Raw genomic sequence first — 14,544 nt, 5'->3', positions numbered from 1 at the left:
TGCCTTTGCTTTGCTTCTCAGCAGGCAGGACCGACTGACGACGACGTGGAATTGCTTCGGCGGGAGGCTCCAAAATAGAAAGAGACGAGTCCTGTCAATGAATGGGCTGTCCAAATGGGCCTAAAACTGAGCTGTTTACAGGTTAGAAGACCCGAAACCGGAAATTTTTTTATTTTTATTTTTTCTGTCTGTGTGTGTGTCCGCGTTTACATGAAACCTTTTTTTTTTTTTTTTATGGGTAGCGGGGAGAGGATAGGAAAATTAATTGATGTTTATGATACCTTTTTCTTTTTAATCTTTTCCTTTTTTTTTTTGGCCGCTTCTTTTTAATCTTTTTTCGCTTGAATTTCATACGTATTTATGTAAGATTCTATAGTACCTCGTGCGAAAATCGGGGTACTAGAAATCAAGGAACTGGTGAGCAAGGAAAACATTTGGGAGACAACATTATCAAAACTTTAATCAGTAAATTCATGAAAGAGAGAGAGTAGTTTCTTCATCACTGTCCCACAACCAGAGAAATGGACGACTCCTTAGATTTATTATTCAATTCCGCTATCGCAAATTTTTGGGGTGCATTATGTGCTTAATCCCAGTAACATACTCATTCACGATGACTGCTTACAGCCTAAAACTCGATTGAAGTGATGGAAACCACTACACCCTACGCGTATTCAGAAGCTGGACAAACAATTTCTCTACGACCACGAGTATTATCACTGAACTGGAAAAACCAGAAGAGATGTTGAGAAATTTATTCTGACATCCATGATTTTCATACAAGAAATCAATGGAGAGCCCCACAGTCAAAGATCCATACAACAAGGAATATACCAGAAAGTATTCATATGAGTCACTTGGACGAAGCTTCTTCCTTCTCCTGTTGCAAGTACCTGTCAGAGAAGAGTAAGGAGCAAAGCTTGTTAAATTGTGCTTCAATCCCGTCAAAGGTTTTATAAGAAAGTGCCCATCTACGTTCATATAACTAAATCCTCAATGAGCTCAAGCAGTATTTTGAACACTCAGGATAGTTAATGCAGTCCTCATCTTGAGTTATGTGGATATGAATTTTCATGTGCAGTCCATCTGTAAACTAGATGGAACAGAGAGTACGTAAACAAAAATCAAGACACAAAAATCTGTCCTCCTACTTCTATGGTGTTAAGTGCTAACTACATATTTAATCGAGGAGTTGGTCTTGGTAAAGGACCTGAGCCATTGCCTTGTAGAAGACGCTACGCACATGTTCAATAACATGTCTTGTTCCACTCACAGTATCCGCAAGACATTTGAACATGCCAGTGACGTTCCCTTTACTCTTGAATCCGGTGTGAACACATTATATTTGGACATGGCGAAAAATCCGGACATATACAGGGAAGTAGGCATCGTTCTCTCATATGGCAAATAGTAAACTAAGAACTCATGACATCGATAGGTTTTCTTTCTGAGCTCACGCAGAAACTTGTATGACAAAAAACCAGACCTTTCCAGTTCCTACTTGGAGATGATAGATGACCTCAATATCAAAGGTCAAGCTCAGACGGGAAAGGAATGCGGCATGACTAGCAGTTAATGGAGATGGATATTGCCTATAGAAAAGGAGGAAAAAAAAAATTATCATATGGACTAACTTACCCCTGACCCTTAGCCCAACGGGAGAGCTGATAAAGCTGAACAGTTTCGTTTGATGCGTGGCATGCCAGAAGTAAATAATTGCGAGGCTGCACCATCCATGCAAACCTCATGAAGAGTGCTGAATATACACACATTGCTGCAGCAATAACAGAGAAGGTCAAATTAAATGAATGTCCACGCGTTAAGAGCTGGTGGAAGAATATGCAGTTCAAATACAAGAATTGTAGCCTTAACCTGCAGTCATATTGCCTGAGATCATTTCAGGAGGTTTCTTCATATCCACCAGTCCCTGTCAGATATATAACAAGGTGCACAAATGTCATTCAGGCTTCCACAAGAAGTTTAGAACAACAATACTATGGTACAGAAGCTTACAGCCACAACAAATCCCCAGTTGGCAACAGGGCCCCAAAAATGAGTAGTTTTGGGGCCAACAGGGCTGTTCAAGAATGCTCGAAATGAAGCCATAAATGCCACCGAATGCGCGTGAATGCTTCTGTACAAGTCATGGCAACTATTAGAAGCAGAAATTGGGGAGAAAGGAAAGCGGCATCACGAATTGGTCGAATCAAAATAGGGAAAAACTTATGGTGACAACTCGTTGATTTCCCCAGAAAGGAGAAAAGACCATATCTTTGTTCAGCAGTCCCTAGTTCACCAAGTATTGGAGATAGAATTCCTCCTATCTATTGAATTGCTATGTTACGGACTCCCTGAAGCATTCAATCGCAGGAAATGAATTAAAGATCTCGGTCAGATGAAGGAAACCAGAGGACCAAAGGGAAGCAAACGCACAGATTCACTCATTATCTGCGATCCACCAAACAATTGGCCCTGTTCATACTTCTACATAAACTTCGTCATTGAGAACTCAAGTAAATGTGAATCCAGATAGGCGAAACAGTCGTGAGCTCCTTAATTCACGAGAATCGAGCAACAGCAGTCCTCAATATCGGCTAACGACGACTAAAATCATAACCTAATCCGGCGAACAGATACTCCTGTGCTGTACAGACGCATCAAATGTAGCGTTATTACGGACGAACATACAACAGAAGGAGCTGGAAACCTGACCGGAAATCACCAGAGAATCTGGAGGGGATCGGCGAAGCGGAGAAAAGAGCCTCTTCCGCTGCGTTGAGTTGCCTTCCCTGCCGCGAGACGAATGAGAAGAGAGGTCGGAGAGACGACTTCTCCCGTATATTAAGGTTATAATCAGCTGTTTGCGGACCACCGCATGGAAATGGAACTGCGAATTGAGGAAATGCCACGTAGTCTATCTGATACTTACGTAGTCTATATAATACTAGAGCAGGACCGCGCTACGTGCGGAATATGACATAATTTTAGTTTGAAAGTGCACCCAAGTTAAAGCGCAATTTTGTGTAAGCGCGATGTGAGTTATTAAATTGAAAAAAAAAGAGAGTAATAATTGTATTATTAAATTGAATGAAAAGTAAGCTTGTATCTGGTTTTTAAGTTGGATAAGTAATCCAACTCAACTCAATTTTAAAAATGGTTAGGAAAGTTTGAGTTAGAAAATATTATTAAATTAAACTTAAAAAAATAGTTATGATAAAGTATGAGTGAGAAAATATCATTAAATGAAAGAAAAAAATAAGATCATAATTATTATATTGTTGAATTTGAAAAATAATAGAATTGAATTGGTAGAATTGAATTATTATTAAAAAAAAGAGTATATTATCACTGTCGCCAACTTATTTATTAGCAATCGTTTTTGCTTCTGACATATTTTTGTCATCAATTAGTTTCAAATGTTGGCATTTCGTCTACTATTTATACCCTTTCGTTAACCTCCGTGACGGAAAATTCATAGACGGCGTTACCTTTTCCGTCACTTTTCTGTTACGAAATGGTATAAATGATAGACAGAATACCAACGTTTGTAGCTAATTGGTGGCAAAAATATATCATGGGCAAAAACGTTTGCTAATAAATAAGTAAATGACGACAATGGTATTCTACTCTAAAAAAAATAAACAAAACTTAAAGTGGAGTTAAATAAAGTATGCATAAACAAAGATTACTTTTAGTGTATTATGAGTTATATTTTTTTCATATATTAATTTATGATATAGTCTAATATATACCATAAATTATAGATTCAGAACGATTATCTTTCATGTCGTAGAGAAGTTGAAGAGAAAGGGAATGGACATGTAAGAAGAGATAGGAGAGAGGAAGAGAGAGTTGTGGGAATTAGTGGTTGAAAATGTGTTCGGAATTACATATTTACCATTTAGAATTGATTTGGGAGTACTATTATTAAAGTGAAAGTGTTAAAATATAATTACTGAAAAATAATTTTTGATTTTAAAATAAGTAAAAATGTTTTAGAGATAACAATTTGAAACTACTGAAATTAAAATTAATGCTTAAAATGGAGAATAAGTATAAGCGATTTTTGTAAGTACCTAGCAACCTACTTGAGAAAATCACATTTTCAATCGTAAAAATTAGTCAAATTATAGTTTTGAAAAAATCCATCAAACATTGCTTTTACTTAAAACTGAATAAAAGAAACACTTATTCAACCGCCACCGTACTCTCAGGCGAAATCTTAATTTCCTTTCATCTAATAGGCTAACGATATCATTTTTAATAAGGATATTTTTTAGAGAAGGAAAGCTGGACAAACTATTTTCCTCCTCTCATATAGTAATATAGATTTAACCAATATTATAAAGTAAATTAAAAAAAATACATTATTTGAGGTGAAAATAGGTACTACTATACATATCACTTATATTCTGACATGTGCATTGTATGGATTTATTTTCAATAATAATTATTCAAAGTTTTTAATATTAATTTACTTTTCAAGAATAATAAAAAATTTCAACCATAACTGAAAATTCCAAATAATAATCTTAATATATGGAATTAATTTTATATATTTTAGTGACATTTTTTTTACTAGTTCTCTTATTTAAAGTGCATTGAACTTTTACCTAATTTAATATAATCTTCCAAATTGTCATGCGAAATCGTTGAAAGACCAGAGAATTAGTGAAAATATGAAACTGATTTTCCTTCCTTCTTTTTTTCCCTTCTCCTGGAAAATAAAAGTTTTATATGATGATTCTAAAAATTCTCCAACCAATAAAGGTGGAAACTGGTTTTATTTTTTATTTTTATTGTTTATATTCTACATTAACTGACGAAATAAAAGTTCTGTCTGAAAATTCCAGCCATTAAAATGTCAGCTAAGAATTCATGATGAAAAAACTTTCTATTTTATTTCAAAATAATTTATAAAAAGAAAAAATAAAATTGAAAAATAGCAAATAGGATTAGGAGAGGAACCAACATACAGAGAGCTGTGGGAAAAATGGGGCATTATATTTATATGATGTAGCTGTTTCTATGTTTGGGTAGTAGACAGTTTTTGTTGCCATTTCTTTTGGACCTGAGCGTCCTTTTCTCAGCTTGGTTGGGGCCTGGATTAGGTCTCTTGTCATATGGATGGAATTATCAATGAATGAAGGGCTGAACTGGTTTCGATAAAAAAAAAAAAGAAAAAAGAAAAAAGGGAGCAGCTACAATGACGGGGAGTCTTCTTGATTAGTTCATTCATTAATTAATTAGCATTTAAGAAGAGGTGTTATATATGTATTTATTTGCTGAGAAAACGGGTCTCCCTCCGCTCCTCTCGACAATCGGTTATACCTCCAAAAGTTACTCGTGGTCACAAACAAACGGACTTTTGCCGGTTTAGTTTTGCTTTCTTGGCTGACGCTTGTTTAATGCCTTGCCTTGCCACCATAACCATAGCTAATTAGCTAGGCAGGCCCATAGCTAAGAAACTCTAATTCTGCTGTATTGCATGCTGCAAATATGGGTCTTTTGTCTCACGCACCCTCTGCGTCGATCTTCTTGTTGCTCATTTTTTGCCTCTCCTGTATCCACTACGGTTCGTCCGTTCACTTGTCGCTAGCTGTTCTGCACTTGCTTGTTATATCTATATATGTTTACGAAGGTACGTACGGTGGAAGGATCAATGGTACATGAAAGAATGTAATTTCTAAGTGCAGTTGCTTCGGCCAAGGAGACTTCCAGTGAGTTGCTGAATGCGAGTGATCTGTCGGAGGCGGAACTGAATGTCAAAAGATCTAACTTCCCGAGGGATTTCTTGTTTGGGGCAGCTACTTCAGCTGTGCAGGTTCATCGTCTTCTCTCCAAACAAATCTCATCTTTGAATGAGACTTAATGATACCAAGTTAATTTACTTTTGGCTATTAAGTCATTTCTTATCCGTGGAAATTGAGCGCAGACTGAAGGATCAGCCAGTAAATACGGGAAAGGGCCGAGCGTTTGGGACCACTATGTCCAAAAGTTTCCAGGTTGAGGGGGACCAAAAAAAAATCTAAAACGTGCCACTTCTCCCATGTTATGACTCACGGTTAACGAACTTGTTCATTGTTCATGATCAGGGAAGGTAACAGACCGAAGTTCCCCAGAAACTGCAATTGATTCATACGCTCGGTACAAGGTCAGGAAGTGAGCCGATAACCTCCCCCGCACAAGTCCCAGTGAGTGCTAATGCTCGAGCAGCATATCTGATACGATTAATCTATTGCCGTTGCAGGACGATGTCAAGCTGCTTAAGGAGCTAGGAGTAGATGCTTACAGATTCTCCATTCCATGGACTCGGATTCTGCCCAGTAAGATCACGGAGACCAACATCATTTTCTCTACTAATTAAACTGATGATAAATTAACTCGTCCTAGTGGAAGGAATCATGCTCCTTAGAATTTCTCAATACAAGTCAACAGTTATGGACATTAACTTGAGGAAGATCATATCCTTCAGATGGATCATTGAGCGGAGGAGTGAACCAACAAGCCATCGATCACTATAATGATCTCATCAATGAAGTGATGAGCAATGGTACGGAAGCGAGATCGCAACTTTCTTCCTTTTCTCAACCTCGTCCTTTTTCTAATTGTTCATTTGTACTTTTCCCTCCATTTGCAGGCATAACACCTTTCGTGACATTGTTGCACTTCGACTCCCCACAGATCCTACAAGACAAATATGGAGGATTCTTGAGCCATGAAATCGTGTTAGCAATTCTATCATCTCACATCTCAGTACTGATGCCCGATTGATAGAATTCTGATCCTTTCTCTCGGTTGCTTTTGTTATGGTTCCAGGGATGATTTCAGGGACTATGCTGAGATCTGCTTCAGAACATATGGGGACAGGGTCAAGCATTGGATCACTATTAACGAGCCACTAATTATTGCTCAGTTCGGGTACGATTTAGGACTTGCAGCGCCAGGAAGGTGTTCGGTACCACCTAATGCATGCCCTGCAGGAAACTCATCAACCGAGCCTTACATCGTCACCCACAATGCCCTACTGGCTCATGCAGCTGCTGCTGGGCTCTACAAAGACAAGTTCCAAGTGCGTCTCAACTAACTTTTATCCCGCTTTACCTGAACATTGACATAATACCAGCCACCTATTCAGTTGATTCTTGCTTATACTGTACTTCTTTCTGTAGGCCGAACAGAGGGGAGAAATCGGAATCTCTCTTGTGGGTGAATTTTTTGAGCCTTACTCGGAATCATCAAATGATAAGAAAGCTGCACGCAGGGCCATGGACTTCCACGTGGGATGGTTCGTGTGTAAATTTTCTCGGCCTTCCATGGTCAAATGAAACTTCGTAAGAGATTGACATTGTTGATTTTCTTTCCTAACAGGTTTCTGAATCCTCTTGTCTACGGAGAGTACCCACGTAGAATGAGAAACCTGGTGAAGGGGAGGTTGCCCACCTTTAGTGAAGGAGATAAAGCACTAGTCCAAGGTTCATTAGATTTCATCGGCTTCAATTACTACACATCGAGATATGCTAAAGCCATCGAGATAGATCCAAACGTGCCACCAACAAGCTTCAGTCGTGACTCTTTCACGGATCTACAATGTAAGTTCTGTCAGCACAACTCCACTCGTATAAATGACTGATTAAGTCATAGAGCTGCTCTTCATTCATTCGATTGTGTGTCTGGTTGTTGCAGTTGCTAGAGATGGAGTTCCCATCGGCAAAAAGGTATACACCTAAAACTCCGAATTCGTAATAAAAGTTTATCCCCGTTTAAATATTTGTTGCAAACTAAGCTATAATTGTCTCATATGTTTACTTGTGTAATCTTGCACTCTGCAGGCTTCGGGTAGCGATTTCATCTACATATACCCCAAGGGGCTTGGGAAACTTTTAACATACACGAAGAGAAAATACAAGAGCCCTAAGATCTACATTACCGAGAATGGTTCAAATACTTATTTTCTCCCTGTTTTACAATCATGGCACTTTTGTTATCGGATGCTGGTGTTGATCTTTTCCTGTTTGAGATGCAGGAATTTCCGAGGCAAAGAATGACAGTCAACCAATTCATGAAGCTTTACAAGATCCACACCGAATTCAATTCATCCTTCAGCATCTATATCAGATCAACAGAGCGATAAAGTAAGCAGTTCCATATCAAACTTCCCTCGAATAGCTGATTTCAAATCTTCAACTATTTATATATTTGAATTTGAACTTCTGCTCTAAACTTTAAACATGAACTGTTAATGTAGGAAAGGAGTGGATGTGAAGGGATACTTTTACTGGTCTCAGTCCGACAGTTTTGAGTTTGGAAAGGGGCGCCAAGATAGATACGGACTTTACTACATTGATTACCAGAACAATCTAACTCGTATCCCCAAGCATTCTGCAAAGTGGCTTCCTAGTTTCCTCCGGAACAAGGGAAGAACTCAATCCCTCTGAACATAGAATATGTAAACCCTACGATCAATTACAAGCATGTAGTTGATCTTATGCAGCCTGTCGAACAGTTACAAGCAATACTTTGCGTCTTAGCGATAGCATGATGATGCTCATACAATCGCATCAAATGAATACAATTGCTCGGGATTCAATGCTGTACATAACTTAAGAAGCTGCATTGGAAATATTCATCCAGGGATACAAGATTTTTCTCTGTTCAGATGCTTGAAAAGTGCCTGTGATGCCTCGTATTACACATGCATTCAGGAACTGGGTATGCTAATACGTCTCGATCCTGCTTGTTGTTGGTCCGAGGTTCAGGTTGGCCTTGGGAGTTCTTGTGCATCTCCCGAACTATCTGCCCAAATTCTGTATCTGAAAGGGATACACTATTGAATACAGCAAACATGGCTTGTTTGTTGGGATTTATGTACTTCCTGTGCCCCACCTAAGCTCTATGGCCCTGCCAAGCAATTCGTAAAGAAAGTCAATCACAAATGGCAGAAGTAATATTTCAGTTCTAAGGGATGTCTTAAAAGTCACTGTACCCGCATTAACCTTCCCATGTTTCCTCCATGGGAGGGGATGAATATATTTGACGCAGCGTACACGCAAGTAACCTGTCGCAAACCCGTTGATTCACCCACGAATACCGGAACTACGACCTTCAATCCCTATTGATTCTTCGAATACCTAGGTAATTGACATTCAACTCGAACAAATCCGAGAATTGGGCAAAGAGCACGAAAGCTCCAATTTTTATTGATAATCCAAAAACAATTCCTTTAGCCTTAGGACTTACAAAGCTTAAATAGGGTTTAAAAAAATTTAAATCGCACAAAAAAAAACTTTCCTAAAATTGCGAAAACACCCTAATTAACATAAAATTGTCTGTTTGAAACCTTAAACGATGAAATTCGCCTAAAATATCGAAATTTCACAGCCATAAGCTGTGAGTTTTGCTCCGAAAACCGTTTCCAATGAGATAAGGTTGTCAGAACCTATGTTTCTTCAGGTACCAATTTTTCAGCTCGTCTGCCGCATCATTCTCCCATGGATTGAGAGAATTCGCCATCGAATTGTCATCGTCCGAGCTATCACCTTGATCTTCACGAATAGAGAGATTAATATGTTTCTGCTGTTTTCTCATTTGCCACTTGAATGCCTTCTTCTCTTTGCGAACTCTTTCTCTTAATTCTTCGCACATAAAATTCCGTACACCTATTAGCTAATAAACACTTTCATTGAATCTTTGCTTTCTTGATTGAGACACGTGCACTTCGATTAACTTTGACAACTGAATAACCTCTAAAATCGGCACCGTAAGCATCCATGCATCTTTCTTTGCATTGGAAATTTCTTCATCTAAAATATCCTCAATTTGAGCACAATAATGAAAAAGTTTATCACCTTCAATATCCTTTAATACGGATTTGTTGACAACGAACATTGGTTTTCCTTGATCATCAAATACAAATTCTGTAACTTCTTCTTGATCTTCATCTGGATATATATCGAAAATTGGATTGGCTTCATAATATGATATGTCTTCGATCCTCCAATCCAGTTCGTCCTCCTCCGCAACACGACGTTGATTAGCCGTTCTTCGGGGTGGCATCGTTGATTCAAGAACGAACGTGGCTCTGATACCAACTAACGTAGCGTACACGCGAATAATTTATCGCAGACCCGTTGATTCGCGCACGAATAACGGAACTACGACCTTTAATCCCTATTGATTCTTCGAATACCTAGGTAATTGGCATCCAACTCGAACAAATCCGAGAATTGGGCAAAGAGCACGAAAGCTCCAATTTTTATTGATAATCCAAAAACAACTCCTTTAGCCATGGGGCTTACAAAGCTTAAATAGGGTTTAAAAAAACCTAAATCGCACAAAAAGAAATAAACTTTCTTAAAATTGCGAAAACACCCTAATTAACATAAAATTGTCTGTTTGAAGCCATAAACAATGGAATTCGCCTAAAATATCGAAATTTCACAGCCATAGGCTGTAAGTTTTGCTCCGGAGGCCGTTTCCAATGAGATAACGTCGTCAGAACCTATTTTTCTTCAGATATCAATTTTTCAACTCGTCTGTCGCATCAATATTGCTGCTCAGTGAGACAATACAGTTGATTGCAGCTAGAGCATACGACTTATTCACTAAAGGAGTGAGTTCTCAGCTCTGCGCCAACATTTCTTTTGAAACTAAATTCGGAAATCTCATCTCAAGCTGCTTTAGAGCATCAGCACCTCCAAACGGTTCTCCTTCTGCAACATATATTCGTGTGCTGTTCTGCACCCCTAGAGCCTTGAGTAGTCTGCATTATCATCACAAAGCATGCATGAGGTATATAAAGATCAAAGAACAGAGAATCAAATGAGATCAATTTGCTGGAGATATCTGAATCACTTTGCCATTTCAAGCGCATTAAGGGGACAAAGTCCTGCCTGTCTTCGATGAACATGGCTCGTGTTCAAATGCACCACAGCATTTTCAGGTCGAGACGCGCTTGCATCTCCTATAATTTGGTCAAATTTTGGGCCTAAGCCTGTGAGACACCCAGATCTCACCCAAACATCCTTCTCTATCAAGAGATGTAGGGCTATAAATGGGCCCTCGATCCACATTCTCCTAGCAAGTTAATTCCTGAGATCCATGACAGGCACCGTGAATCTTATGGCATGAAAAGCTACCTGAAGACTCCAGCATATTAGTGACCGACTTAACAAGAATTTACCAAAGGCTTTATTCCATTTCTAACTTGCACTGAAGAGATCGACAGATAGATTCTTCGAGGGCTTAGAGCTAACCCTTTCAGAAGAAGCACACCTTTTTTATGAAGCTGCAACAAGCAAGTAAGAGAGTTCCATCTCAGCAGCTTCTAGTTCAAGTAGGACTCAGGTTGTTTCTGAAAGTCTCCAACCTTTTCGAGAAGGCTAGTTCGAATCCAAAGCGGTGACACATCGTGAGGCATCTCCACTGAATGTCTTGGCATCGAGTGCGTGGGAGGAATGACTGATACAGTGTGAATATCCGCTTGCAGCATCTTCTTGAAATGCTCGATGTCAAAAAGTTCGGAAAATTGGCTGCATTTCCAAAATAGCAACAGGAAAATAAAGCACCGCGATGAAAAAACTATTTGCCGTTGTGGAAAACGAATATCCATGCAGAATCTTCCAATGTTGTCACCTCTCATCTTGCCAAATCAGATTGAGCAGCAAAACAGGCACAACTAAAGCCTCTCCGAGGATTCTTGCAATCACGACTGCATCGACGATTTGATTCGTCTGCTGATTCAATCCCCCAGAAACAACCACCATTAAGAACTTTCTTCTTTCCTTTGGGACCGTTGCAGAAGCTTTCCTATACCTGAGACTGAAATCTAAACAAGGCCGGGGACCCTTCGCCGTTCGGCTGCCTCCAAAACTCCACCTTTTCTTCAGAAATATTGTCACCTGTGATCACGTGAGCTGGCAGTGGCACCATGGTGCTCCTTGAAAATGTCAGCGATTCGTCCCCGTCTTTTGCATGAGCTGAAGCAAAGAGTAAAGGGGGAGGGGAAGGGGAAACGATGATGATGGACTGATCAGTGAATCAGGCAACGAGCGCCAGGAATTGTGCATGAAAGTGAGCAGAGAGATGCCGGAGAAAGCAAACATGGACCCAAGAGATAAAAGAGTGAAGGCGATTGCTGTTTGTTTGGACAACTTATTAGTTGTTGGGATTCTTCTGGGAGAGAAGAGAAGGGAAGTGAATGAAGAGACTGAAAGGAAGTGCAAATATGGTGATGGTAATGATGGACCTACGGCGACCAAAGAGTTGTGGACACTTCTTGGTTTCACCATTGAAGGTTGCTTCAATTCTCTCAGCAACTGCAGCAGAGATGAGACTAGAGAGAGAGAGAGAGAGCAATGCAGAGAGGAAGTAATAGGAGGTTCTGCTGTAACCAGTGGAATGAGAGTAGGGGAGTCTTGTTCTTGAAAGGACTAGTTTACCCTTACATTGTGAAAGAAATCTTGTAAATTATGAACCAAATGAAGAGCAATGTTGTCATGGGAAGGAAAGAATACCGTTAATTCAGTTGGTGGGGGACGTTGCAGAATTTTATCCCTCCTTCCATGGTCGTTGTAGTTGATGAGACGTCCCATTTAATCAAGACGAAAATTTTTCCATGATCTCACACACACGTGTGTGTGAGATCACCTTGGTCCACATTGTCTGTGTTGGTCTATCTCGTTAAATGCCTTTGATTCCAAAGCGATTACGAGCATATCATTTCTCAAGAGTAAACCTAACCTCGCTGAATTAGGAGGCAATGGTAATTAGCAACGAATTAATAGGTAAAATCTGATAGTACCTATTCCAGTTTCAATTTTTTTTTTTTTTTTTTTTTTTATAAAAAAGTTTGGCCTCTTTTGATGGATTATCGTCCAATGCAGTGCAGTGCCGTGGCTGAAACAAAAGAGTTTTAGATTTGCCATCACTTGTGTGAGTACCTGTAGGAAATGGCAATTTGCAATGACTTTGCTAAATTAAGCAGAATCTAAAATGATCTATTCCAGTGTAAAAAAAAAAAAAAAGGACCTCTTTTGATGGATTGTGGATCAGTGCAGTGCAGTGGCTGGAACAAAAGAGTTTTGGGTTTGCCCTCACTCGAGTGTATACCCGACCTAGCCAACTTTTGAAGGAAATGGCAATTCAAAATGACTTAGCTGAATTAGGAGGAAATGATAATTAGCAACGAATTATAGGCATAATCTAAAATAACCTATTCCGGTTTCTTCTTCTTTTTTTTTTTTAAAAAAAGACCTCTTCTGATGGATTATGGTCAGTGAAGTGGTTGAAATAAAAGAGTTTTTAGATTCACCCTCAATCGAGTGAGTACCCGACCTGGCCGATTCTGAAGGAAATGGTAAATTCGCAATGACTTAATGGGAGGAATCTAAAATGATCTCTTACGATGACTGCTTGCTGGAATAAAGAAGTTTCTGGTTCGTTTGCCGGAATTGGGCTGAAGTGTTACTTGTGGACTGTTATCTGACCCGGCCTAAATGTGAAATGGGGCCTCTGTTTTTTTTTTTTTTTTTTCTGAGTGTAATGTAATGGGGCCTCTTCTTATAAGTAACACAACATAGCCGTAGGCGTAGGATTAATTGAACAAATAAGGTCATATGCCGATTAAATTAAAAGATTAATGACACGGATAGGCATTTGATTTTCACTTTGTGCCACATCTAGCAGGTGATTGATAAGATTACACAAACATGCATGAGATATTAATTTTGTGTCAATTCTACCATTTCCATCCAATTCCGTTGAAAAGCTCCGTTAAGTGTTGACGTGGCACTTTTGCTGGCCCACCACTGAAAACGTGGAGCTTAGCGGACCCAGCATTGACCCAGAACCCCTATTTCCCTCCAACAATCCCTCTCACTTGCTCAAAATCTAGAGACTAAGCAGCACGTGGGGTTTCTGTAGAATGAGAGCTTCTCGACGGATATTATAGAGTGCATCTTGCAAGAGGATCTTTAGTTGATGGTCAAGATCTACATTGATGGACTGCAATCATCGTCCGTCAACGCTAAGCGGTTTGCTGCAATCAAGCTAAGGTTGCTGGCCAAGAACTATGCCGACGATGGAGTTCTAATTGCCGACAATCATGGCCCGTGCTTTATTAAGGCTCGCTTTGGTTGAAGAGAAGAAGAGCTTGATCGGAGCTTGTGCAGGGCAGAGAGGATGGGAAGAGGATGGCCTTTTGGAGGGAAATCGAGGTTTTAGATCAATGGTGAGCCCATCGATTGCCATCTAAGCTCTACGTTTGCAGTGGTGGGCTAACAAAAGTGCCACGCCAGCACTTCACGATTTTTTTTCCCCGATGGAACTGGACGGAAATGCTAGAATTGGCACAAAATTGATACCCATGCTTGTTTGTGTAATTTTTATCACTCATGTGCTAGATGCAGCACAAAATGAAAGTCACTGACCTATCTGTGTCATTAACCCTAAATTAAATTATTATGAGATTTAAATAAAAAAAGAAAGAATGAAATTATATTGGATCCCTTTCCTTCTGGTTTTTCTTTGTAATTTACTCCTCCT

The 14,544-nt window shown here is 39.3% G+C and overlaps 3 protein-coding genes across 3 annotated transcripts; 1 reads left to right on the top strand and 2 right to left on the bottom strand.

The window, feature by feature from the left end:
• Window positions 1–671: 671 nt before the first annotated feature.
• Window positions 672–2,870, bottom strand: LOC116213736 (mitochondrial pyruvate carrier 1). The gene is made up of 5 exons (XM_031548780.1): window positions 2,713–2,870; window positions 2,014–2,134; window positions 1,873–1,927; window positions 1,639–1,774; window positions 672–893 (listed from the first exon to the last, which is right to left on the bottom strand). Exons 2-5 carry the CDS (start codon window positions 2,104–2,106, stop codon window positions 854–856), a joined length of 324 nt encoding a protein of 107 aa, XP_031404640.1. The 5' UTR covers window positions 2,107–2,134; window positions 2,713–2,870; the 3' UTR covers window positions 672–853.
• Window positions 2,871–5,177: 2,307 nt separating this feature from the next.
• On the top strand, window positions 5,178–8,656 carry LOC116214022 (beta-glucosidase 24-like). Its single transcript, XM_031549234.1, has 14 exons — window positions 5,178–5,575; window positions 5,697–5,824; window positions 5,936–6,005; window positions 6,096–6,154; window positions 6,251–6,326; window positions 6,476–6,553; window positions 6,641–6,728; window positions 6,820–7,072; window positions 7,173–7,288; window positions 7,372–7,592; window positions 7,687–7,718; window positions 7,833–7,938; window positions 8,027–8,135; window positions 8,249–8,656. The coding sequence occupies exons 1-14, from the start codon at window positions 5,500–5,502 to the stop codon at window positions 8,436–8,438; spliced, it is 1,602 nt and encodes a 533-aa protein (XP_031405094.1). The 5' UTR covers window positions 5,178–5,499; the 3' UTR covers window positions 8,439–8,656.
• Window positions 8,656–11,931, bottom strand: LOC116213545 (O-fucosyltransferase 37). The gene is given in 8 exon segments (XM_031548541.1): window positions 8,656–8,901; window positions 8,987–9,037; window positions 10,555–10,762; window positions 10,855–11,251; window positions 11,254–11,287; window positions 11,369–11,531; window positions 11,635–11,840; window positions 11,842–11,931. Coding segments are annotated over 8 exon segments (1,395 nt in total).
• Window positions 11,932–14,544: the final 2,613 nt, after the last annotated feature.

The sequence above is a fragment of the Punica granatum genome, chromosome 7, assembly GCF_007655135.1.
Source record: "Punica granatum isolate Tunisia-2019 chromosome 7, ASM765513v2, whole genome shotgun sequence".
In the NCBI taxonomy this organism is placed as follows: domain Eukaryota; kingdom Viridiplantae; phylum Streptophyta; class Magnoliopsida; order Myrtales; family Lythraceae; genus Punica; species Punica granatum.
This window is presented reverse-complemented; position numbering and strand designations above follow the sequence as displayed.

Coding starts and splice junctions, on each gene's coding strand:
- LOC116214022 (XM_031549234.1), top strand. CDS start 5,500: ATGGGTCTTTTGTCTCACGCACCCTCTGCGTCGATCTTCTTGTTGCTC. Junction 6,155..6,250: donor ATTCATACGCTCGGTACAAG/GTCAGGAAGTGA, acceptor TTGCCGTTGCAG/GACGATGTCAAGCTGCTTAA. Junction 8,136..8,248: donor CAGATCAACAGAGCGATAAA/GTAAGCAGTTCC, acceptor CTGTTAATGTAG/GAAAGGAGTGGATGTGAAGG.
- LOC116213736 (XM_031548780.1), bottom strand. CDS start 2,106: ATGGCTTCATTTCGAGCATTCTTGAACAGCCCTGTTGGCCCCAAAACT. Junction 1,928..2,013: donor ACTGGGGATTTGTTGTGGCT/GTAAGCTTCTGT, acceptor TATATCTGACAG/GGACTGGTGGATATGAAGAA. Junction 894..1,638: donor CGTTGGGCTAAGGGTCAGGG/GTAAGTTAGTCC, acceptor CTTCTCTGACAG/GTACTTGCAACAGGAGAAGG.